Consider the following 27941-nt stretch of genomic DNA (forward strand, 5'->3'; position numbering starts at 1 on the left):
TAGTGTGCTATCAGTAGTAGATAGTTGATGAAGTAGTGTGCTATCAGCAGTAGATAGTTGATGAAGTCGTGTGCTATCAGCAGTAGATAGTTGATAAAGTAGTGTGCTATATCAGTAGTAGATAGTTGATGAAGTAGTGTGCTATCAGTAGTAGATAGTTGATAAAGTAGTGTGCTATCAGTAGTAGATAGTCGATGAAGTAGTGTGCTATCAGTAGTAGATAGTCGATGAAGTAGTCTGCTATATCAGCAGTAGATAGTTGATGAAGTAGCGTGCTATCAGTAGTAGATAGTCGATGAAGTAGTATATCAGCAGTAAATAGTCGATGAAGTAGTGTGCTATCAACAGTAGATAGTGGATGAAGTAGCTTGCTATCAGCAGTAGGCCTAGATAGTGGATGAAGTAGTATGTACTATCAGCGTGTAGATGAAGTAGTGTGCTATCAGCAAGTAGTATGATATTAGCATACTTGATGAGGATAGTGGCAGTAAATATTTTATAAAGTATAGGTTAAAAGTGAAATGCGTGCTATCAGCGGTAGATATAAATGATGAGCAAGTCGTGGATTAACATGATCTAAAGTTTTATTAGCCATAAAAAGCCGGTTGGTTGCTTATCATCCCTTTGGTTCGGTGAGCACCTGGTAGACAATACTTAAACAATTCTTGAATTCGTTCAAGGGGTACTACACCCCTATAGCCAATTTTGTGCCGATTTTTGCATTTTTCTCAAATTTATAGCGCATTGGTGACAGGTAAGATATGTATATTATAGGGGCAAAGACTACAACTACTGCACTGAAAATTCAGCAACTCAAGACAAGTACCGTAGTTATTGATTTATTGATCAAATATTGCTTTTCCCTCATTTTTTATTGTAACTCCACAACTGTTGTCTGTGCTGAAATAAAATTTCCAGCGCATTAGTTGTAGTCCTTGCCCCTATAATATACATATCTTACTTGTCGCCAATGCGCTATAATTTTTGAGAAAAATGCAAAAATAGGCACAAATTGGGCAGGGGTGTAGTACACCCTTAATGCAGTAACATCCATGAAAATGATGATATTTTTCTCGCAAGAAAAAGGCACACATACTTTCAGGCGTATACACTGTACTAGCATAAACTCAAAAGCCGTTGATTTGTTTATATTCACAACAAAATCATTTATAAAAACAATACGCTTTGCCCCCGTTGGCAGCTTGCTAGGGTCCCCTGTGTTGCCTTTGTGCGCCATATTGTATGCTCAATTTAACAATGTTCTTATTTCGCACATTATAACAGCGTCACGCTTGCATCTGTGTAAAACTTGTCATGATGTTGCTCATTATTATTCATATATTTTTCAACAATAGTATTATGTACACTCGCTTAATAATTGTTTAAACTGCAAAACTTTTTTGCAACGAATTGTATAGGCCCACTATTTGTAAGATGCTATATACAATGTTTGCAACAAGGACAATGTGATTTTCAGCATTTGTCGGAAGTTTGGTTGTATTGTTTTTGTTGGAAATATCTTGTCAAGTTGCGTATCATAACATCATTTTATTGCCCTTTTTATCTGTACAATGTATATCCAATGCAGTCATTTTATTAAGGGATCTAAAATGAGCGTTTATTGCGTTTCGACAGTATTTTGTGGCACATGAGAGCACCTCAGACCTATCGAATTGTATTCTGAATACAAAGCATGTCTTTCTGATATCAAATAATTTTCATTTTTTGAAAATCACAATATAATACAAATTTTATGACAAATTATAAAAATTTGATATTTTTCGAATTTTTGATAGGTTTATATAACAGTCCTCGAAGTAAATTATATAAATCTAATGATATATTTCTTAAAGTGTATGTAGTAGGAGGAAAAGTTGACGGTCAATTGAAAATTTTGACCTTTCATATTGAAGCTATGGATTTTTTTCCCAAAAAGACCTAATTTTTTTTGGTGTTTTGGGAAAAAAATCCATATCTTCAATACGAAAGGTCAACATTTTCAATTGATCGTCGGCTTTTCAACCCACTTACATACACTTTATATATAAATCATCAGATTTATAAAGTTTACTTCAAGTACTGTTAAATATCAAAAATATCAATTTTTAATGATTTGCCATAAAATGTGTATTAAATTGCGAATTTCAAAATTCAAAATTATTTGATATCAGAATGACATTCTTCGTATTCAGAATGCAATTCGATATGTCTGATGTGCTCTAATGTCCCAAAATAAATACTGTCCAAACGTTCATACCCCAGCCCTTAATCATCTACGAAAAAAAGTGTATCTTGCTTAATTAGCAGTGGATTGGAGAAGTAGTATTCTACCAGCAGTAAATAGGTTATGAAGTAGTGTACCGATTTGTGAAGCAGTGTGCTATCAGTAGCAGATAATTGATGAAGCAGTGTGCTATCAGCAATAGAGAACCGATGACCCAGCAAACACAAAACGTTTTTGACATCATCTGCAAAAGGTTAGAAAAGGTTGCCAGAAAACAAATTTCGTTAAAATGTCTGGTTAAAAGGGCATATTAAGGGTATTCATAACATTCAAAAACATTTTTGATAACCTACAAAACGTTTTAATGACCTTTATATAACCCGACATTTAATGTTATTAAAACTTTTTTTCTAAACCAAAACCTAAAATATAACCTGTTTAAAACGTTTTGAAAACGTTTTTGTGTTTGCTGGGGAAGCAGTAGGCCTATATGCTATCAGCAGTAGAGAGTTGATGAAGCAGTATGCTATCAGCAGTAGAGAGTTGATGAAGCAGTATGCTATCAGCAATAGAGAACTGATAAAGCAGTATGCTATCAGCAGTAGATAGTGGATGAAGCAGTGTGCTATCAGCAGTAGATAATTGATGAAGCAGTGTGCTATCAGCAGTAGATAATGGATGAAGTAGTGAGCTATCAGCAGTAGATAATTGATGAAGCAGTATGCTATCAGCAGTAGATAATTGATGAAGCAGTGTGCTATCAGCAGTAGATAATGGATGAAGTAGTGAGCTATCAGCAGTAGATAGTTGATGAAGTAGTGAGCTATCAGCAGTAGAGAGTTGATGAAGTAGTGAGCTCTCAGCAGTATAGATAGTTGGCGAAGTTTGGTGCTATCAGCAGTAGATAGTTGATGAAGTAAATAATAAAGAGAAAAAAATATCGACAAAATATCGACAAAATGAGAAACAGAAATAACATTTTGTGAAAAGAATTAAACTGATTAAATTTGAGGATGGCAACTCAACTATAGGAGATGAATACTACACGGCCTGATAAACAGTATGAGCATCAACGTTCTTGACAAATGAGGCTCAGTGGCGGAGCTAGGGGGGAGGGGGGCAAGGGGATATTTCTCCGCCCCCAATATTTTTGTTGGCCCCCAGTTCCCCCCCCACACCTTTGAGGCAAGAAACCCCAAATCACGTAAATGTCCACTTTTTGCGGCAATTTTGCCTCCCTGAAATTCACTTTGCCTCCCCCACAATGCCCCCCGAAAAAAATTCATGGCGCCGCCACTGATGAGGCTACATTTAATTGAGCCTTTGCTAGAAAAACGGTCGGTTAGGAAATTCCCATGATCTTGTCCAAGCTCATATATAGTTCTAAGGAGCATAAGGGCAAAAAAGACCACGTCTCAAAGCCGCCGTTTTTTGTTTGTTTGGTTTATTTTTTTCGTTTTTCTTAGCGCGTCCATGTCAGCTGAAACGGCAAATTCATTTGTTATTTCCCCCCTTTAAATTTGTTTTTTGTCATGAAATTCCGGACAAATTTGGAAGAAAATTTCCTGGATTCGATACTTGCAGTGTTTAGGAATAAAACAATTGATATTTGTACTTGGAATATCAACCGCTATTTTATGCAGTGTACTTTTGAATACTCAAACATGACGTCTTAATTCAAAATAAAGTTTTAACAAATCTTTAAAAGAATAAAAAGCCGCAGTCCGCATTCGTTTTTGAAACTGTCATCAGCTTTTTAGCCTAATAATTATGACGTTTGATATTGGCAACAAATACATTAGTGCAAATGGCATAAATTATAAGCATGAGTTATTTATATGGAAAATTACTTCAAGACCAACTAACTTCACTTGATAATTCAAATTATTTTGTGAAACATCCGTGGGAATATCAAGACGACCAAACATCTATTCTTCCGCAAATATGACCTATTTGCATATTATACAGAAAAAAAGTAAAATGACTATCATGTTGTGCATTAATTTTTATAAATATCGTCAAAAAGGCTTGAAAGTTATTTTAAATAATTATATAGTCCGTGAGAGGAGTAAATCTGGTATGAATGTATCTCATTAATTAAGTCAATCATTCTGAATCATTAATTAAAGCAGCAACGAACCGTTATGATAACATTTCACACCGGCGACTTCGTGATCAAATACGCAGTTGTCCTAATACAAATCACTAACATAATAACATTCGTAGGAGAGTTGAGGAAACACGCTTTGCATTACGCACACAAAACATGTAAAACTTAGGGATTCAAGAAATTAAGAATATCGCAACAAACGCAAGGATGCTCATTTTATATAGCCTACTTGTTGCATCAATTGATTTAAGGCATCATCATGATATAAAACAAAACTCACCCAAGAAAATCATACGGTGGAAGAAGATTTGATTATCATTATTATTATGTCTAGTAGGAACGGTCACTCACACATCAGCCTTTTTTAGCAGATTTTAATAAATGACCTAAGAAAATTAAATAAAAACGATATGGGAATTTTGTCACAGTATTCAAAATATAATAGTGGTAGATTATTAGATCTATCGGCTCGTGCGTTTCACCCTCAAATACCATTTATGTGTATATCTAAAAATATTTACAATAATATCTATAGGATACTGACATGACACACACTGGTATAACTGCGAATTTTGAGGGGATTTTGTAATTTCCATGCAAAACGTATATAGGCCTATACGCATTTTACAGAAGCTATTCTCGTGCCAACTGTTCAGCAAGTCGCGGCCATTGACCCAAAGAATTTGGTCGCGTTACGTAGATGACACGTCGTGATCACCAACAAAAATAATGTCCATCAAATTCATGGAACACATAAACAGTCAAAAAAGGACAAAAATAACATTGTCAAGAAGTAAAGGACTTAGATCAGTCATTCATCATTACACCGCTAATATGACGGAATATATGATTACTCTGAAATTATTCGTACAAAAACGTGAGTGTTTGATGAAAAAGGACCGTTTTAACTCTCTTCACGCGGGTGTCGACTGCAGACGACAAGTTTCAAAATATTTTTAAAAATTCAAAAATTTCAGAAATGTAAATTTTCATGACAATATTTGGAATCAGCTTGAAAAATGCATTAAAATGAGTACAAACACGCCTAGTATTGATGCAGTAGTTCTTAAGATAGCTCTTGATATTGCGAGAAAATATTTCAAAATTTGAACTTTTTCCATTGAAGCGCATGGCTAGCACGCAGAGCATTAACATCCTTCAACAATGTTGCTCATATAACAAAATTATCCATACTATATAGTACACACGGATATTTTTTAGAAACCTGTTGCATAAAATATATTAAATGTATCTCATCATGATATCGTTCATGAAGATGCTCTCGATAATTTAATTGTCCGTCTTCTTGCTTTATTATACTGTTATTCATCTCATCTCAGATTGTTTTCTTTAAAGCACGTATAGGGCCTACACTGTTAAAAATATTTCCGTAAATTTACGGAATTTTTTGGCATCAATTTTTTTCCGTTAAATAACATTTTATTTCCATAATTATAAGATATTTTCTGTAATGTAACAGACACTTTACGTATAGTTTACGAAAATTCGTTATGAATTACAGAAAATGTATATGTATTGCTATACGGACAAAAATAAATACAGTGGAAATTTACTGGAAAACGGAACTTCTGGAAATTTTGCTGCCAGAAAAAGTTCAAAATTTCCGTAAAATAACGGAAATATTTCCGTCAACAAAAGTTATTGAAGCACATTTACTGTATTTAACAAAATGTTTAACACTGTAAGTATGAAATGTATGTTGGAAAATAAGAATACTTGAATTATAATCATGAGGTCAGTTGATATTTCTTTCATTGAAATGATTTTACACTACAGATTTCTGTTAGTTTACGGAAACTGTTTTTACGGACATTTTTAACAGTGTATCCTATCTGTCAAATTGAACATACTCATCAATTTTGATTTGATTATATTTCATGGTCAGAGGCTGGACGTGTTAACATTTGGTAATAATGTTACATGTGAATTAAGTTATAAAGGTTCATTATTTTCACAACATTTTTTTAAACATAGTTCAAACAATCGTGACAATTTAGAAGTATAATGTAATTACTGTGTCTTTCGTCTATTTCGTTTAAAACATGGAATTCTACGGTATATCGAGAGTGTATCCGCGGGTACTCAATGCTCGTCGGAAATTTCGCGAAATATGGGATGATTACTGTTGAAGAAACGCGATTCGCGAATCACACAAAAAGTGGGTAATTTTCCAAAACACATTTGCGAAATTGTAAAAAAAGTGTGTTCTTCATCTATGAATCAAGAAAAATAAAACTGTACTATCATCATGCTTATAATATAAAATGCTCGAAATGGTTATTTTGGGAAACAATTATTTTTGGCCGTCTAATTTCGAGAAAATTTACATCGAAATACGTGTTGTAGGCCTATGTGTGAATGTACTTTCGGTTAAACAAAAATAGGGGGAAAAGAAAAGAAAAATATGGTACAATACAAGGCTATCTATATTGCATTCATAATTAGAGCTTGAATTATTACGAATTAATCAGTCGAATTATTTAAAGACTATAATAACATATTAACTGTCATAATGCTATTATCATTGCACTGACGTGACATCCGAGCTTCAATGAATGAAAATTAAGAGCGGTTAAACGAGGATTGTTGCGCATTTAGTTATATGAGGGACAGGACAGTACAATGCAAAAAGCTGTTAAGGGATCTAAAATGAGCGTTTATTGCGTTTCGACAGTATTTTTTGTGGGACATGAGAGCACCTCAGACCTATCGAATTGCATTCTGAATACGAAGCATGTCTTTCTGATATCAAATAATTTTCATTTTTGAAAATCACAATATAATACAAATTTTATGACAAAATATACAAATTTGATATTTTTCAAATTTTTGATATATAACAGTCCTCGAAGTAAATTATATAAATCTAATGACATATTCTTAAAGTGTATGTAGCAGGAGGAAAAGCCGACGGTCAATTGAAAATTTTGACCTTTCATATTGAAGATATGGATTTTTTCCCAAAAAGACCTAATTTTTTTTTGTGTTTTGGGAAAAAAGTCCATATCTTCAATACGAAAGGTCAAAATTTTCAATTGATCGTCGGCTTTTCATCCCACCTACATACACTTTAAGTATAAATCATCAGATTTATAAAGTTTACTTCAAGTACTGTTAAATATCAAAAATATCAATTTTAATGATTTGCCATAAAATGTGTACTAAATTGCGAATTTCAAAAAATCAAAATTATTTGATATCAGAATGACATTCTTCGTATTCAGAATGCAATTCGATATGTCTGATGTGCTCTAATGTCCCACAATAAATACTGTCCAAACGTTCATACTCCAGCCCTCAAAGAAACAAATCGTTCACTGTAGATTTGATAAGTATTATTATTTTGTAGGCAGATGCAAACGTGAAATTTTAATTTTGATATTCACAAATATTACATCTGATGAAGTCTCTCTGAACTATCGTGTTCGCTGGGCTCTAATCCCTCGCTGGTAGGCCATTGAGGGAAAAACGGTACAAAGCAATTAAAAGGGATGGGGTATGAACGTTTGGACAGTATTTATTGTGGGACATTAGATTATCGAATTGCATTCTGAATACGAAGAATGTCCTTCTGATATCAAATAATTTTGATTTTTTGAAATTCGCAATGTAATACACATTTTATGGCAAATCATTAAAAATTGATATTTTTGATATTTAACAGTACTTGAAGTAAACTTTATAAATCTGATTATTTATCTTAAAGTGTATGTAGGTGTGATGAAAAGCCGACGATCAATTGAAAGTTTTGACCTTTCGTATTGAAGATATGGATTTTTTTCCCCAAAACACCAAAAAAAAAAATAGGAAAAAAATCCATACCTTAAAAATTTTCAATTGGTCGTCGGCTTTTCCTCCCAGCTACATACACTTTAAGAATATATCATTAGATTTATAAATTTAACTTCAAGGACTGTTATATCAAATTTTTTTAATGATTTGCCATAAAATTTGTATTATATCGTGAATTTCAAAAAATGAAAATTATTTGATATCATAAAGACATTCTTCGTATTCAGAATGCAATTCGATATGTCTGATGTGCTCTAATGTCCCACAATAAATACTGTCCAAACGTTCATACCCCACCCCTTAAACGAGGATTGTTGCGCATTTAATTATGAGGGACAGAACAGTATAATGCAAAAAGCTGTTAAAGAAACAAATCGTTCACTGTAGATTTGATAAGTAGGCCTATTATTATTTTGTAGGCAGATGAAAAGTGAAATTTTAATTTTGATATTCATAAATATTGCATCTGCCTAAAAAGCCTAAACAAAAATGTTTCTTTTTTATAATAACTTTTTTTCATTCATTTAATAGTAACTCACAATGGCTCTGCTACCAGGGCAGATAGGAGCTATTTTAAAATTCCAAAATAAATACATTATTTAAGCTGATATATAGTATCAGCGAGCCTGGGAGGGGAATTAAATGAAAAGAAAAATTACAAAACTGTTAGAAAAAACATCAATGAAGAATAGAAAACAGAGAAAAAGAAGTCAAGAAAGGCCCTATTTAAGTTTCTACAATTTATTCTCCATCCTCTACATAAAATAGTGAGCATCGCAGATGTTTTGTTTTTTAAGGCCTAGACCTATATTGCAAAAAGATGAAAAGTGCATAATATTAATAATTTATTTTAAAAGCTTAAAATGACAACAATTAGGCAGTTTTCTAGCCGTTTAGTCATTTCTGATGAAGTCTCTCTGAAGTCTCGTGCTCAATTCTAATCCTTTGCTGGTAAGTCATTGAGGGAAAAAACTGTACAAAGCAAAGATAATCCGTTTGGGCTGTAAAATTGTTTTCAGGACAGCGGAGGGCGTAAATGCACTTACCAGTACAGTACGTGTGGTTGCTCCTGTGGAAAAGCGTCTCAACACTGGTCGTCCCCCCTCCCAATGTTGACGCCTGTATGTGAGTTTCTGACTAAATTAACCTCATATATTTAGGCAATTTTTTAGCCCCCAAAGCCCCAATTTTTTTCGCGCTACGCGCGAATTTATTCCACTTTTGCACAATATTTCATCAATGTAGCTTCAAAATAGCAAATTTTTTTGGCGCGCATTTGCCATAACCTTATTCTGTCGCCAAAAGGTGCCGGATTAACTATATTTCAAGAAATTTTCCCCAAACCCACCCCCCAATGTCAAGAAATCTACGCCACTGGTTGATGATGTTGTTCTTTATGTTGTTGTTATTGTGGATGTTGTTGTTGCTGCTGTTGGTGGTGGTGGTGGTGGTGGGGGGGGTCTTTTTCTCAAACTTGATGTGAGCTATTACAAAAGTATTCAACATAAAGTGCTTCATTTACAACAACAAAATAATATACAAATTTTGTATTTTACACTATTTTGGCCCATGATCGGGCTGAATTTTGGTAGAAAATGGGCTCCTTGCCCCTTTTCTTTTCCTTTGCCCTCCTGATTTTCTCTTTCATTTTTCTCAGAGGGGCACTTTTTTCTTTAATTTTTGTCAGGGGGGGCACTCTGCGCGTTCAAATATTGCAAGATGTGAATAGAGAAATACACGATATTGCGAATTTATTCTCGGCTTTTGGCATTTAGGACCTAGGCCTACTCCCGATCATCGATCCATGCATGTTTTAGTAATTGCGAGTTTCGAGAGTGTATAATGTCAGTGGACACCTAGTACCTACATTATCTTCTACGCCCTCACTCCTCCTCCTTTTCTTCCCCTTTCCTCTTTTCCCCCTTTCCCTCTCCCTCTCCGCTCACCCCGGCACAATTTGCATCCCTGTGGGACACCATCATTAAACTTGTTGTTCAGAATAACTAGGTTGACATAATGATATATTTTATAAATCAATAAGATATATTTTATTTTTTTCCCCATGCAAAAATTACTTTTTCGGGTCAAAATATGATTTTTGCCATTTTTTGATATTTTAGAGTTGTGCTGTGACATTTTTATTCACCAGTGTTGGAAATCCATGTGACATGTACCGGTAACATTTACAATAGAAATGAAACTTCTACTCAATTTATTTTCAAAGTTACAGCTATTTTAATATTTGACATTTTTGGGCAAAAATGGAAAAAAAATCACGAAAAACACATTTTTAACCCTAAACTCCTAAATGGGCAAAGTAAAACGTGGGAACTTTTTGGATATTAATTCAGACAGTCTTGATTTGTTGTGTTTTCATGCTCTGCCCAAGAGGGGACTACGAAAGTGGAAAACCAAGGGCCGTAGAGACGCATGGCCTATAGTCTACTCCCTATAGGCATTATCCATCCAGGGCATTTTGACTTGGAGATTTCCAAGGGGATTTCCATTCCACTATTTTGCGGTAATGGAATGGCAACACCCCCGGTGCAAAAACAAAACAACTCGGGATCGCGAAGATGGTGAGTACACTTCGCACAAAGTAATTTCTATTTTTCGTGCTTTTGTGCATATATTTTCAATAATTGTGTATGTGTGCAGGTAAATTAAGATCATAGCAATTAAGGGGGAGCCGAGATTGGGGCTAAAGAGCTCATAATAGTGAATATACATGTGATTTAATTCTGGGTGATAGTGATTTAGCATGTTTAGGGTGTTGAATTCGACTACCTTCTTCTTCTTGATATAAAATGCTGATGATCAGCTCCTATTGGAACAACACTACTTTCACATGTTCACGTAGTTCCAATAATTGGAACTCCAGGGCTTTGTAGTTACTACTACTAGTACAACTTGAATGTACATTGGAAAATAGACCCGAATTAGCGACTGCTTCAATCAGTCCTTCTTTCCACGAACCATTGCTGAATGGAATTATATAATACTATTAGGGACCGTTCACAAACACTTGTAAGGGGGGGGCCTGATGCAAAAATTTTTTATCGCAAACATTTTTCGGGGCTCCCCCTTTACAGACCTCGAAAATTTCAGGGCCCCCCCTTTTTCGACATGAAAATTATCGGTCAACCCCATAGAAAAGCATATAAACTCAATTTTCCCAGGAAAAATTGTGGTCATTTTTTTCAGGGCCCCCCTTAGGAGGGTCAAAAATTTCAGGGCCCCCCTTTTTGCATCAGGCCCCCCCCCTTACAAGTGTTTGTGAACGGTCCCTTAATACCCACAGTATTAGAGAAGGAGAACCGGACTCCCTATACCGCCACGCATAATCGCTACCGTCAGCTATGGGGAGAAAATTAGGGGTATTCGGGTCCCGGATTCGGTCCTTGCCGACGGTGCGCGAGACGAACGAAAACAACTCTGCGTCTCATCTGAAGCGTGTTGGTACTCGCGTGCAGGTCGCATCAAGTGCGTCTCTCAAATGCGCCCATCATCCATGTCGCGCTTGCTTGACAACGAATGCCTCAAGCGCATTCCGAGGGAAACCGAATACCCCCAATTTTTGCTCCATGCCTGTATCAAGATGGCGGTCGAGTCCTGGTTCTCTGGTTTTAATTCTGTGAATATACCAGAACACTTACTCGAGAACTCTAGCTTCGAATTTGCACACAATAGTTACGCATTCGATGCTAGAGTACTTTACTATGGTTTTTCGGTTGGACAGCGGTGCAATTTTTTACACTGGAGGTTATTTTAGGTATGAGAGGGAAACGTCAGTTAACACATTTGCTAGTCAGCCAAAATGGCCTAAACCGGCAATACAAATTTACATTGAAATTTAAAAGAACCGCTTGCTCAAGGAAACCTACATAAATATGTTGTCTATACTTCACTTGACCCAAATATATGATTTTTTTTTGGTGATGAGAGACTCGCACATGGAATTTCAGAGGGATTTTGATAGCAGTTCCATTAAAAAAAGCTGCTGTCGTCATGAGACTAAGATCTAGAAACACCCCCCAAATGCTTTTTTGGGGAATTTCGCTAGCTGAATCTTTTTGATGAAAGTCAATCTTTGACTAGATGTAACTTTGTTACGGAAAGTGCTATGACAAAAAGGTTTTCAGTGTTGGCTTTCTTTACTCAAGGGCTTTAATTTGATATATAAAATGATGCCGTTTGATGGCAAATTTGAATTCACCTGGCATACCTAGTTATTTATTCTGTTAATGTTGAAATTTGGATGAAAGTTATTTCGATGTATCTGTATCTTTTGAGCAAGATTTGCATATTTTGGACAGTCTAAAATTTTGCTGAAGTGTAATTTTAGCAACATTTTTTATGTAATCGCCTGTCGTGATCGGCTGTGTTTATTTCTGAACTTCCATTGCTTTACACAGTGTCATGCTTCAGCGAATCCGACTAGATTTTGAATGCAACGGTCTCTAGCCTAGAATGTGAAGCTATCGGTGAGCAAATTCTCGGCTAGAGTTCTCGAGCAACAGAACACATAATCAACATAGCAAGTCCAGACACATTCAAGACTCAAGTTACAGCATACCTCAGAGAGACCTCAGCAAAAAAACAACTAGCAAACTCTCATGCGCACCCACTACCCTCTGCGGGTGACCTCATCTGGAGGAGTTGCAGAGTATCTCTTCAAAGTCAACATCAAAGTCAAACACATACAGGCATAGGGTTGTGCAGTAGCATGTTTTGTTGACATTTTTTTACTGCTTACGTCCATGACTGTAGGAACCCATGGATTCAATTCATGTGAAAATTAAAGCAAAAAGGTTTTTTATTTTTATCTTTTTGTCATACATTGATCATCATACCAATGTCATTTGTGATGTGATCACGTTAAGGGGGTACTACACCCCTGCCCAATTTTGTGCCTATTTTTGCATTTTTCTCAAAAATTATAGCACATTGGTGACAAGTAAGATTCAACAACTCAAAGTAAGTAGTTATTGATTTATTGATTAAATATTGGTTTTCCCTCATTTTTGACTGTAACTCCACAACTGTTGTCTATGCTGAAATAAAATTTCCAGTGCAGTAGTTATAGTCCTTGCCCCTATAATATACATATCTTCCTTGTCCCCAATACGCTATGATTTTTGAGAAAAATGCAAAAATAGGCACAAAATTGGGCAGGGTGTAGTACCCCCTTAAATGAGTCAAGTGTCAATCAAAATCCCAAATTTACTTTTCAGTTTCCATCAGCCATTAGCCATTCTCAAAGCTCTATTTTGCTGAAAACCCCATCATCATATTCAGACATCACTTATGGTTCAAGAGATATTCTTCTTCTTCTTCTTCTTCTTAAGTACGTCGACAGGGCGGCTTTATTTATATGCCACATTTCGTCAACTTAATGTATGGGGTACTCACGCAAAAAGAAATAAAAAGGGGGGAATGGCAAAAGGATAAGGCTGGATATCAGTCTAAGTGCTGTGCATGTGCTGTGCTGAAATGGATTGGTATCTAACGTGCTGCTCTGGTATGGGTTGGTAGTGCTTGAAGCTGCTGCTTGAAGGCGTCGATTGAGGGCGCTCCAGCTACTTCTTTGGGCAACTCATTCCATTCTCTCAATGTCCGGGGGAAAAAGGAGAGCCGGTGGACATCCTTTTTGATGAAATCATTTCTCAGACTGTGTTTGTGTTTCCCTCTAGTACTGATGTTCTGCTGCTTCCAGGTAGTTGGTCTTGTCTATACCTACAAGGCCATTGAGGATCTTATACAGCATAGTCAATCTGCTGTTTTTCCTACGATCTTCCAATGTGCTCCATTCCAAGTGTTCAAGCATGGAAGTTACACTAGCGTCTCTCTTGAAATTATGGACACAGAATCTGGCTGCCCGCCTCTGGATCCTTTCCAAGCTGTTGATGTCTTTCTTCACATGCGGATCCCATACGCAACTAGCATATTCCAGAACTGGTCTCACTAGTGTCTTATAAGCAGCTGTTTTCACTTTCTTGGAGCAAAACCAGATGTTTCTTTGCAGGAATCCCAGTACTCTACTGGCTTTTGTGGTCACCTTTTTATGTGTTCTTTCCACTTCATGCTGCTTTCTAGTTCAGCTCCCAGGTATGGATGTGATTTAACTTGGTCAAGTTCCTTGCCACAGAAGATGATTGGTTTCGATGGAGGATCACGCTTAGTTGAGACTTGAAGGATGGAGCATTTAGATGGATTAAATGACATCTGCCACTTGTTCTGCCATTCTTCAAGTTCTAGAAGATCTTTCTGAAGAGAGTCAATGTGGGCGGATGTTTTCCTGAAGAATAAACTAAGCAATCATCTGCAAAGAGTCTGGTTTTATTTTGGAGTTGGTTTGGAAGATCGTTTATGTATAGCAAAAACAGTAGTGGTCCGAGTACTGTGCCTTGGGGTACTCCAGACACCACACGCTTAGAGGAAGAGTATTTGCCATCACACACGACTTGTTGTTTACGGTCTGTAAGGAAGACCCTAATCCAATGGTTGATGGTTCCTCGGATTCCATAGTAATCCAATTTCCCTAAAAGACGCTCATGAGGTACTTTGTCGAACGCTTTAGAGAAATCTAAAACGCCGACATGGGTGGTCTCGTCCTCTTCAATAGACGATGTGAAGTCATGAGCTGTCAAAAGTAGTTGGGTTTCAGTGGACCTCTTGGATCGGAACCCATGCTGGCTATCAGTGAGAATATCAAAGGCTTCTAGATGGTCCATGATATGGGAGTGAAGGATATGCTCCATCATTTTGCATATGACACTAGTCTTGTAAGAGATACTGGTCTATAGTTCTCAGGCTTGGTCTTATCCCCTTTTTTGTAGACCCCACATATGTTTGCATTCCTCCACTGCCATGGTAGGGCTTCTTTGTCTAATGATAGCTGGAAAAAGTGAGTCAACACAGGAGCTAATTCATCTGCTGCCATCTTGAGCACCCATTCGCTACTTGCACGGTTCCGCCATTATGCACTATGTGCGGGGAGAGCCTCGAACTGGCAGCATACATGAAAGGAAGAATTATGTAACCTTACACAGAACGTTATGACTAGTTCAATTCCCATTCATGTATGCTGCCAGTTCGAGGCTCTCCCCACATAGTGCATAAATGGCGGAACCGCAAGTAGCGAATGGTGGAAGGTTATCAGGGCCAGATGCTTTATTGGCATTCAGGTCACAGAGTAGTTTATGGACTCCTTTTTCTTGGATATCAAGTCTTGGGATTTCCATGAAATTACTATCACCAAGAGTTGGGATACTTGAGAGATCTTCTTCAGTGAAGACACTTGCAAATTGGGCATTAAGAGCTTCTGCCTTCCCTTTCCATCACTGATGATTTCATCATTGATCCTTAAGTCAGCAACTCCAACCTCATCTTGCTTGATCTTCTTGATGAATGACCAGAATGACTTTGGGTTATTGCACAGTGCCTCATCCAAATTGTCAGAGATATATTCTCTTCTAGCCTTATTTAGGCTCTGCTTTAGTTTTTTCTGCAGGAATTTGAAATAAGTCCAGTCTTCCTCTTTCCCAGTCTGTTTAGCTCTGTTGTAAGCTTTCTGTTTCTTCCTAACCATACATTTATGAGTTCTGTCAAACCAAGGCAAGTTCTTTCTGTTGGATGACTGCCTTTGGGGATGTTCTTTTCCATAGCATCCTTTATGGCACCCTCAATTTTATCCCATCGATCTTGCACTGAGGAATGAGTAGTATCAGCAAAATACTTGACTTTGAAGTCAGATAAATCTTTCCTCAGCCCAGCTTCATCTGCTTTGCTTCTGATGTAGATCTTTCTTGGTGGTAGTTTCCTCCTCCTAGTGTTCAACTGAACTTCAGCAATCACAATGTTGTGGTCACTTACACCTGGCTCGGTTGTTATATTGTTAACAAGAGAACTGTTACTGGTGAACAAAAGATCCAGGAAGTTTTCTTCTCGCGTAGGTAGAAGGACGAGTTGCTCAAGCCCGTTGTTCTCCATTAATTCAAGAAGCTTGGTAGCAGTCCCAACATTTGCCCAATGATTAAGTTTGAGCTCATAATTAGGTGCTGTAGTCCAGTCTATGTTAGGTTGGTTGAAGTCTCCAGAGATAATTTTCTCGCAGTTTGGAAATTTTGGTTTACATATGCCAAGGATTCTTGTAGGTCATATATATATAAATCATCTTTATTCAACATAAAGAAAAACACATATAAAGCCCAGATCTACTGCAACCCATTCCGGTTGCAGGCAAGGCAGGACAAAAATACAAACATTTAAATAAATAAACAATCATTATGGGCTGGTTTATAAGCAGTGCCAAATATGACTTTCTTTCCTCCCTTGATTTCAAGCTGGGTCCACAAGGTTTCCTTCCTGTTTTTTAAAGCTATCTCTGTGACTACGAGGTCCTTCTTGCTCGCAAAGAGTACTCCACCATGGCTGCTGGAGCTTCTGTCTTTGCGGAACACATTGTATGTGTCAAGAGGCAATTCTGTATTCTTGATATCAGGATTTAGCCAGGTTTCAGTGGCCTGGATGATGTCTGGTTTGATAGTGTCAATAAGTACTTCAAGGTCAGCAGATTTATTTCTGATGCTCTGGCAGTTGATAATCATTATGCTCAATTTCCCTCTGGTTCCTGGTGTTTTACGGATAGGGACTTGATCACCATCATCAATTTCTGCCGAGGAGTTATCGGCGATTTCTCTGTGTTGGATGAGTTGAAAGATTTCTCACTGCTACTAGTAAAGAAGGAGTCTGAAAACACCACTACTTCACAAGCTGGACACATCCAGAGGAATGTCTGGTCATGCAGAGTGTTATATGTGATGTCATCCATGCCGCCACATTGGATGTGATGCCACTGCTCGCAGTTGTCACACTGAACTGCTTTATGACAGTGATTTATAGGGCCTTTACACATGCCACAAGGTGCTTCACAAGAACTGCATCTCCATGTGCAGTTTGGATCTCTTCGATATTTGTTAAAGTCTGACATTTTGAGTTGAGTACATTTCTGATGAATCCATTCCTTGCATTCAAAGCATTGGATTTGTCTTCCACCTCTGCAGATAATGCCACTGCAAATGGAACAGGTATTTTGTTGAGTTGCTCCTTGGTGCATGTTGATAACGGTAGCTTCAGTGTGGATACACTTCGCTGGGTTCACAAAATTACACCTGGTACTCTTCACAAAGTTCACTGACTGTGCTGTAAAGATGATATGGCCATTTATAGTGTTGTTCAGAACAATAAAATACAAAGGAAATTAAATATTATTATTGGCTATATGATAACACAAAATCAATATTCTCAACATCTGACTCATTTTGCTTGATCACATCAACTTTTTGGTTTCTCCTTATAGGGTACTCCAGTCAAGGATGTGACTATTAAGCCAGATGCTCCACAGAACCTCTTTCTTGAGAAGCATTGTGATTTTATCGCCAGTTACAGTGCCAAGAAAGAAGATTATGTAAGTATGTGTCCCCGGGGAGGGGTAAGGATGTCTATATATCGACAATAAATCGATAATAATCAATAAATCGGCTATCCAATAACATCGATATTGCTGATGGTCACATTTTTTGAGGTGGGAGCACAGAATTGGAGAATAGATATATAGAATAGGATACAGAATATATCGAAGTTGACGATAATGAAAAAAAAGTACCGGGTACTGAAAAATCAGTTAAAAGGACTGAAATTGAGCAATTTTACAAATATTTGAATAAATAACATTATAAGATTGTACATATAACTTTGTTTAAATTTCGAAACTGTTCCTCTACAGGAATATGTAATGACAGAGTATCTGCGTATGAGCGGCATATACTGGGGGATTACAGTGATGGATCTCATGAACCAGGTGGATCGGATGGATAAACAGGAGATCATTGACTTTGTAACCAGTTGTCAGCATGAGTGCGGTGGGCTAGGTGCTAGTGCTGGGCACGATCCACATTTACTCTATACCCTTAGTGCAATACAGGTAAATTGTACAGAATTGTGACTAGGCTGTAACGTTTAGAAAAATCGCTAAACGCGTAAACATAAAAAAAATTGTCCAAACAAACTATTGGAGGTCCAAAACAATGGTTAAATTAACAAAAGCTATTTGAAAACAATTTATTAGAAATTATTAAAAATAAGTGGACAAAACATTTGAAAAATAGACAGGTGCTGTATTTTTAGCGTACTAGACTGTCCGTATTTGAATACTTTGATCATTTTAATTTATGGTGACGGTCATACCCTATGGTAAATTCAATGCATGTTGAATTCAATACATGTTGAAGGTGCTATTGGTAAAAATGCCACTTTTGATTTAGTTGGATCAACTTACTCCTTTATTCGTTTGCATGTTTGTTTGTATTTATGTTTATTCTTTCCTGTGTTCATTCGTTCGTTCGTTCGTTCATTCATTCATTCATTCATTCATCAGGGTTGTTGATTTTTTTTTATTCTTAAATTTTTTTTTTTTTAAATCAGATTTTTTATTTAAATTGGATTTTTTTGATTTAAATCAATTTTTTGATTCCAAGAACTGCTATACCCCATGATAAAGTCAAAAGAGTACCAGTGGAATGCTAGTCATATGTAGCTCTTGATCAGAGCCCTCGCAGTACCTTAGAAGATCCAGTGATCCCCAAGTAAAATAAACCCAAGCAAGTGACTGGTATTTTTAAAGAAAATGTATATAGGCCAATCCCTGCCTGGTTTAGACCATTCTGTAAAAATTAATACCACTCCCAGCAGTACATGTACATGGTACAGAGCTTGCCAAGGCAAGCTTCACTATTGGCAAGCTACATAAGTCACCAACAAGTATATGGCCACTATGCAGTAAAGATCACTGTCTCCCTAAGATATTGGTCTACAAAACCCACCAACCGCGAAAGCCCACTCACCGAGCCGCCATGAGACGAGGTGTAAAGCATGTAATGTTGTGATTTATTTTCAAGTTAGGATCACTTTCAAGAAACCGAAAAACATAATGCACATGACTCGACTGAAGAGTATTTTTGTCAAGGTCTGACCTACAGCTGGTCTTTACTATTAGTGTCAGCTGGTCTTTACTATTAGTGTCAGAGGGCATATGGTATGGTTTTTCATTTTTTCTTTCAATTGGATGGAAAATAGGTTGGCTTTGGAGCAAAGCTAGTCATATGCACAATCCTATCAGGTATTTACAAAAAATCAAAACATGTTACTTGTGAAAATTTCAAAGAAAAAATTTGGTAAAATCATGGGGAATAAACCTGTTGAATTCTGCACCTTGAAGATGAATTTTTAGCAATAGATAAAGTGACATCATAGAGGTATTTTAATTGTATCCAAAAGTTGTAGAAGCAATAAGAATGAAGTAAAACAGTCAATTTAAGCAAGAAATTAACTTACATTTATCAAAAATGGTAAAAAATAGAAAAAGTTGATTTAAATCAGTGATTTTTAAAAATAAATCGACCCTGTCATTCATTCATAAACAGTCATATATAGTGGTAATAACACAATACATTTGTAATTCTATTACAGATTCTGACCCTCTATGACTCAGTGGATGCCATTAATGTAGACAAAGCAGTAGAATTTATTTCTGGTTTACAACAACAAGATGGTTCATTTGTAGGTGATAAGTGGGGTAAGTTGATTCTCTTCATCATGTGAAAGAAAATGTTGCTCTATACCATTTTTACCTTGATGTCAGTGCGCATTTCATTGGGTGCAGCTTCAAATTGCTAGCGTTCGCTCAAAGTGTTGGCATACACACGCAAGTGCTTAAAGACACCGCATAACAGCTGCCTGAACGTGTTGACGTCACTACCACATCATGGTGCAGGGGTGGAATTTCGTAAAGTGCCACAGGAGTCCAAGTGGATTCTCGCAAGAGAGTTTTACGAGAGTCCATGGATTCCCGTAAATGGATTCTCGTTGTACAATCTTGCGGGAGTCCAAAAGGTATTACAAATAGGCCTACGTAAAATGCATTCAAACAAACAAACTAACAAATAAACTGACAAAGTTAAGTTTTTAATATATGTGTCATCATAATACTCTCACTTCCAATATGTCATTGCAGCTATTGACTAATTGGTAGTATTGATTAAAATCGGAAACTGCTCTTGTTGTAAACATGGAAAAACGTAAGTTCGCTGAGCCGATAATGTCCAGCGCGAGTCCACATGGACTCTCGCAATAGGACTTTTACGGGAGTCTCTGCGAGAGTAGACTCTCGGACTCTCGCCGAAATTCCACCCCTGATGGTGGCAAATGGTATATTATCTTACAGGTGGGTGACCTGATTGACAGTCCCACCCATCAAAATGGAGACTTTGTTTTTAGGCGGAAACTCTTATTTTTCTTGTAACTCCTATGAAATTCTTTTGAAATATGTTTCGTTTAGTCGGTATGCACAAAAACATGGTAGTTTGGTTGTGGTTACCGCCCTGGAAGTGGTACTGTCCGATGGGCCACTTTGAACTGTGATACACTTTTTGTGCTTTGTGATATGTGACCCCTCGGCACAACTGAGCCCTGAAGTCGCCAATCATCATTTTTGAGATATTCAACCAAAATATTCTGCTTGAAATTAGCTTTAAAATGATGTATATCATGTCTAGATAGTACTTGACATTTAAGTAGTGAAAAATCAATAAACAGTCAATAAATCCTTTGTTTCCTATTGTTTATTGGTAAGTTCAATGGAGCATATCTCAATAGTGGCACTGGCGACATCCGGGCTCAGTTGTGCCGAGGGGTCACATATGAATCCAAATCGCTGGAGCAATTTTACTCAAATCTTGGAATGATAATAATATCTGGGTGATGGGCCTCAATGTGAGGTAGAAAGCATCATATGTTACAATGGGACCACCACCTTAAAACATAATCCTAAACTGTAACCCTTATCATGCTTATTTTCTTACACAATTAATATTACTAATTCTTTTATATTCACAGGGGAGGTTGATACCAGGTTTTCATTCTGTGCTGTGGCATGTTTAGCTTTATTGGTAAGTGACATGGTTCTGAAATGCTTTACACAGGGCTTAGAAAAGTGCGGAAACTTGGGAGGGCCACTCCCAGAAAAATCTGAAGAACTGTGTGAAATAATATTTGGTTCATTGGGCCCCACACATGTGTGGGGCTTATTTTATCATCCAGATGGTTGCCTGGTTGTTTGTTTCTTTGTTTGTTTATTTGGCTGTTTACTAGTGCTATTAAAATGAGATAATAATATGTAGCACTAACTTGAGGTACCTATGAATACGACCTTCATGCACGTTTTACACTATAACTCAGAATACAATTTAAGACATTTACGGCTCATTCAAATATTTTTGCAGTAATGTTTTGAAGGAACAAGCTTTCAAACGAGACTAAATTCATTACTGTGCGACAAAGTAGCATACCTAGTTCTACAAAATATTGTTTTGCTAATTAAAAAAAAACAAAACAAAAAACAAAAAAAAAAAAAAAACATTCTCGTATGTATGCAAGGATTGAAAATAAGAAAATTGAGCCAGACAGAATAATGTTAATTTTTTCTCAAAATTCAAATTCAGAATTCAAAACTTACAGCCCAAGAAGTACAATTGTGTTTTTGTTCTTGTATAATTTGGTTCTATTCAATGTGTTTTGTTCATTATTGGGTTGACCACAATTGTGTCATTGTTCTAGCTCTAATCCGTATAATTTTTTTCTATTGAAGTAGACATTTATGTAATATGTTGTAATTTTGATCCTTCAGGGCCGGCTACAGGCGATTGATGTAGACAAAGCTGTGCAATACGTTATTTCATGTATGAATTTTGATGGTGGTTTTGGCTGTCGTCCTGGTTCAGAATCACACTCTGGGCAGGTAAGTTACTTCTAAGCACCAGAAGAAAACGCAATAGCAGTATTCACGGCCGCAATTGTGTTTCGTGGGTGCAATTTAAAAAAAAAAAAAAAAAAATTGAAAAAATAAAAAGAAGTGAATCCCAGGGTCTGTGATGATGCAATCACCCTAAGTGTTAAATGCTCACAGAATCGCTGCCCCAGTCTGTGATCGCGTGCTTGGCATGCAAGGGGTCTAAGGATCGAATCCCGGGGGTGCCAAGTGACTTCTTTCTTCATCTCCTTTTTTGTTTCTTCTTTAAATTCCGATAGCAAAAAGCAGGGTTGGTTGTTAGGGTTAGAGGTTTAAAAACAAGCAAACATAAAACAACAAAAATTGACCGACTAACCCAACTTTACCATTTTCACCAATTTTTTTGCCTTACACTAAAAGAGTCCAGACTTTGTCATGTTTGTGAGTTGCTCATGTAGGGCAAAATAGGGTCCTCCTAGCTCCAGAATGTTTCACAATGTGTGTGGCAAACTCTGACTTAAATGTGCGTTCTATGCCCCTGTTCTTATAACCCTAATGTACACAAAGTTCATGACATATGTTAAATTCACATGTCTCATTTTGAAGAATATAGGTATAGGAAAAGCCAGTGTTTGAAAATTCAGCAAGCATGTTCCTTATTGTAAGCCCCGATCCTTCCCTCCAGCGAGGCTGTTACATGATTGTCTTTGACCTATGACCGGGGGAGGTACTCAGTACAAATGACCATATGGGGACGTGCAGCAAATATGGGTAGCATTTTCGGCCTTTTGGTATATCAATGACCCCTTATTCAAAGCCTATTTTGGTATATGAATGGGTCCTTTTTTTGGGAAAATTTGTAAAAACTAAGACAATTTGGGTTAAATTCGGCCGAAAATTTTTACTTTTGGTATATCAATGGGTCCAAATTTCTTGAAAAATTAGTATATTTATGGGTCCACTTTCAAATTCTCAGCGGCACGTCCCTACCAAAACCAAACTTGAGTACCCCCCTCCCCCCGGGCCTATGACAACAGTCACAACACTAATTCCTTGATGTCTGTTTTGTTTCTTCTCAGATATACTGCTGTGTTGGTATGCTTGCTATCACTAATAGTCTACATCATGTAAATGCTGATATGCTAGGATGGTGGTTATGTGAAAGGCAACTACCATCGGGAGGTTTAAATGGTAAGTCACATTACTAGTTTTTAATAGTAAACCTAATTTTGTATTTATTAGTGCTGTCGTCGGCACCGTTTTTTAATGTCAACATGTCGATATAATTCGTATACCGACGTCGACAGTGTGTCGACATAATTTCAAAAAATATTTTTGGCCAGAAAAGCAAGTTATAGGCCCAAAATGACTTGTTATTCAAGGTTGGAAACCAGAGAAATAAAGTTGTACATTTTAATTACTTTTACTTCTATTGAACAGCTAGCAATGCATGCTAATTCAATGTGTTCCTGACTGTTCAATGGAAGCAAAGGTAATCAAAATTTACAACTTTGGCATTTTTTTAGTAGCAGTATTTCTCTAGTTTCCAACCTTCAATAATAAGTAATTTTGGGCCTATAACTTGCTTTTCTGGCCAAAAATATTTTTTGGAAATATAAAAAACGGCACTAGTATTTACAAGTCTCTTGCTGGGCATTCTTAGTCAGTGGGAGTGGTCTATTACGTAGACACATAATCTGATTGGACAATCGCATGATTTTGGGTGTGGTCTATCAGGCTGTAGACAACCCCACGTCATCATGAGTGTTGATAACGCGTAACACCCTCATAGTGGTGCATGTATGTATCGCGTGGTACGCGTAGACGCAGTGATCGGAAATCTCACACGCGCTAGCTGTATGCATAACAAAAGATGTGAAGTTGTAAACAAGTTTCGTTCATTTTAGAAAAAGGGGAGTTTTTATGACGGTAACTTAATTTTTGCTTTAAAAAATAGTTTACAGTTATTAAAATAATATTTAACTGACTAAGAATGATAATAAATGATAGGAATGTTTATTTTGACTATCCTCTACCTATGATAGACGACAGGCAGGTCCAATATTTTTATTGTAGTGGATACCGGCCCGGCATCCACTACTCAAAATATTGGACCTGCCTGTCGTCTATCACACGGTAGAGGATAGTCAAAATAAAAATTCCTATCGTTTATTCTCTAAGTCACCATATTTTCAGTGCGCATCTTCTATCTCTACGGATTAGGCCAATATTATGGATCATTACCCATTTGTTTTAATTGGACTCCTAAAAAAAGATTGAGGTCACTTTTCATTATTCATTATATAGTAAACGTCATATTGCACTCGTCCAAAGTGTTTTATTTGCTTAAAGCATGCTTTGTTAAATCTTTGAAATAAATGATTTTTAGATCTCCTGTTTTCTTTTCTAATTTTGCTTGGTAACACAAGATGTGTATACGTTTCCAAAGTTATTGTAGTCTGCATTACATACTGTTGTATCTCAAAATGCTGCCTTGTGTGATTTTTATTATCATATATTGTTTTTTGATATACCATATTTGTAATAAACGCTCACCCTCTAATAAACGCCCCACTTCCAATTTTTCTGTGGAAAATTGACAAAATGCAAACATTTCCATGCTATATCGTGTGAGTAAGCTTAAAACTTGCATCAGTCATGTCAATCTTGTCAGTGACAATCGCTAAATTGCATTGACAAAACCTATTACGAATCACTTCCATCCATTCCATTGCTAATTATGGTAGAATTTCACCAGATTCTTGCTTGATGATGCACTTACCGGTGTAATTTTGATGTATTTATTACGAAAATGATATTTTCCATGGGCGTCACCATAAAACTAGTATTCGTATAGCCGTAAATCCCTCCTTTCTACAGGAGCACCATCGGGAAATTTAACCCGATTTTTAAGTTTTTGTCACTGACTATTCACCTTCAATAAACGCCCCCTTTTGGAAAAATGCAACGCCCCGGGGCGTTTATTACAAACAATACGGTATATTTTTTCATGAATGGACATGAGTTTGTAATATTGTGATAATACCTCAAAATTAATATATAGGCCTAGGCCCTATAGTTAGCTGGAAACAGTATTTTTACTGTATAAAAATATTTTCTCTTTTGTTTGATGTTTGGTGTCTTTACTATTATTATTGTTATTTTTCTTTTGTGTATCTTTGTATTTATTCTAATGCCTTAAAGCCATATTATAACATTTTCATACAAAATAGATTAGTATTTCTTTGTTAGCTTTTACTGTCCGATATTTCCCCTTTTAATTTCGAGCCGAACAACTAAGGCAAAGCATCGAAAATTGGAATTTATTACCAGCCCGATGTTGCCAATACGTATCACTCCTTCGGTCGTGTTACGATACGATCCTTTGTTTTGTAGATCACCGTCCCGCAGGACATGTACGTACTGTGTTATGAACATTGCGTATGCGTTCGACTAATATTTCCATCGTAACAATAAAATGATTTTGACAAAACTACAGCACCTAGGGTCTTGATTTTTGCAGGATATGTTGGTTTAAGGTTATACAAAGAAACGTATAAAAAACGTATAAAAGACGTATAAAGTTGTTCTCTAAAACAGAGTTTTCTCAGTAATCAAATATCGCAGCAAGTGAAATGTTGGTGCATTGGATGTAGCTTAACATTTTTCTTGTGTGTTTATACAAATTTTTAGAATAAATTTGAAAATCCTTCGTTTAAAGCCGTTTTACGCACCATGTTCACAAGATCAAAAAACGCGTTCCATGACGTTTTTTTCAAATGTGCACCTTGTATAAAACCACGCCGAGTGATTGTTTTCTTCTTTTTTGCATTGTACTACAAATCGATTAAAGAAATAATGTTGCCATGGGGAAGAACCAAATACAGTACCGATTAAATTTTAAAAGCCCGTTTTTGGGGAACATTTTCGAGAATCTTGCCTGAGAAAAAACTGTTTTGTAAAATTATCGATATCTTGATTACGGGGCGTTAATTTAGACATCTGAATACCTACATTATTTCTCAACATTCTGCCAATTGCTATCCCATTTGATTTTCACTCCAAATTGAAGCTAGTATGGCAAAAACGAGGTTTTTCCTCCATCAGTTCGTTCAAAATTTCAGCGCCGACATGCGTGTTTATTCTAAGAGCCATTGTGCGGACGCGATTGTAATCAAGTAATTGTGTCATATTAAAGTTATATATCCGCTTCGAGAACAAGCAATTGCGTAAGCTGATGTATAGCCGAGTGGATAGAGCGTTAGACTGGGAATCTGTTGTGAACCTTTTTGTGGGTTCGAGTCCCCGCGAGGCTGAATTTCCTTTTTTTTCTCTTTTCTCTTTTTTGTTTCCTTTCTTTCTTCTTTTCTTAGTTATCTTTTTTCATTTTTTTTTTCATTTCGTTCTTTTCTTTCTCTCTCTCTCTCTCTCTCTTTCTTTCTCTTTTTCTCTTTTTTTTTATTCTTTCTTGCTCCTTTCTTTTTAGTTTTATTTGATTGATTCGCTGACTGCAGTGAATCGTGATTGATTGTTGTTCACTTTATATAATTCAGAAATTTGTAGGCCTGCTAAAGTCTGTCTCGTTGTTCTTCCCAAGTTCGATTTGCAAATAATTGCTTTTTGATATTGTTGTTGATGTTATTGTTGTACCCTATTACATTGTAATCAGGGGAATAGCAGCATTGATTTATTTCATCAAAGCTATCAAGGCTATAAATTCAAAATCAACACATTTTCCAGGGCGTAGCTTGACGAAGTGCCCCCAATCAATTTTTAAATTGTTAAAATCCTTATGAAAATTGCGAAAACGGCTTGTGCCCCCGACATCCGACCCGGCATGCCGCCCCTCATGATCCCCGCCTCCCCCACCGACTCACGAGCTCCGGGCACGAGCTAAGTTTCATGTCTTGACCGTGGATCGATATTCTATTGTAAGTAGGCCTACATCCCAGTGTACACGCTTGTTCATTTTCTGCATGGCTGTTTCTGTTATGAACTTGCACCCCTCTGATGACAAATATTGAGGGCGTCCTCCTCAGCAAATGTTATAATATGGCTTTAAGGTGAGTCGGAGCAGTGTCTGAGATAGTGATGTATACTCCGCCAATAAAGTATCCTTACACTTGCAATAATAATTACAATTTCCAAACTGAACAATATTGGGGTAAATTTGTTTTTTTAATAGATGCACTATCTAATCCTGCACATTATGACACCACATTGAATCTAATGTGACCTCAAGAAGTAAAGTTACAAGCAATTGAATAGACGAAGGTCCAGTTTTAAAAGTGACAAACTGGCCTATACAAAGGCATAAAAAGATTCCAACAAAGCGAAACAAAGAGACAACACAGTTTCTTCAATGAAAAGTTATTTAAAGCAGTTTTTATTTCAGTTTTTGCTTCTCTGTACTTTTCATAACTTTCATTTTATTTGTCAGTTCTTTTGTTTCAGTTTTCTTTTGTTCCTTTTGTTTTAAATTAAAGCCAAACACATAAATTAGCCATTCACCACTCTCAAACCAGATGTCTAGTCTGTGGAGTTTTGAATAGGCCAGTTTGTCACTTTTAAAACTGGACCTTCGTCTAATTAAATGCTTGTAACTTTACTTCTTGAAGTCATATTGGATTCAATGTGGTGTCATAATGTGCAGGATTAGATAGTGCATCTATTAAAAAACAAATTTACCTCAATATTGTTCAGTTTGGAAATTGTGATTATTTTTCCAAGTGTAAGGATACTTTGTGTGAGATCCCAAAGCGCATATTGTAATGGGTTTTATTTTTGTCCACATACAATATGCATGATTTTTCCTGGGAGGGGGAAATAACAAAAACTTTTGTTTTGGCATATTATTTGTCATAACTCAAATTGTAAGTGTGACCAATGGCTTCCTTGACTTAATTCCTTGAAGATCAATGCATTACCCTGCAGAAATAAACTATATT

At 36.5% G+C, this 27941-nt stretch overlaps 1 protein-coding gene across 1 annotated transcript in view; it reads left to right on the forward strand.

Annotated features, from left to right (window-relative positions):
- The first annotated feature begins 10677 nt into the window (after positions 1–10677).
- The window catches only part of LOC140136804 (geranylgeranyl transferase type-2 subunit beta-like), a 50809-nt gene continuing 33545 nt past the window's right edge, over positions 10678–27941 (forward strand). The window contains exons 1-7 of the mRNA XM_072158402.1: positions 10678–10726; positions 17509–17616; positions 17935–18132; positions 19677–19782; positions 21102–21154; positions 21892–22002; positions 23073–23184. Coding sequence (XP_072014503.1) covers positions 10724–10726; positions 17509–17616; positions 17935–18132; positions 19677–19782; positions 21102–21154; positions 21892–22002; positions 23073–23184 — 691 coding nt within the window. The 5' untranslated portion in view covers positions 10678–10723. The remainder of the gene's footprint in view (positions 10727–17508; positions 17617–17934; positions 18133–19676; positions 19783–21101; positions 21155–21891; positions 22003–23072; positions 23185–27941) is intronic.

This window comes from Amphiura filiformis, chromosome 17, assembly GCF_039555335.1.
Source record: "Amphiura filiformis chromosome 17, Afil_fr2py, whole genome shotgun sequence".
Classification (NCBI taxonomy): domain Eukaryota; kingdom Metazoa; phylum Echinodermata; class Ophiuroidea; order Amphilepidida; family Amphiuridae; genus Amphiura; species Amphiura filiformis.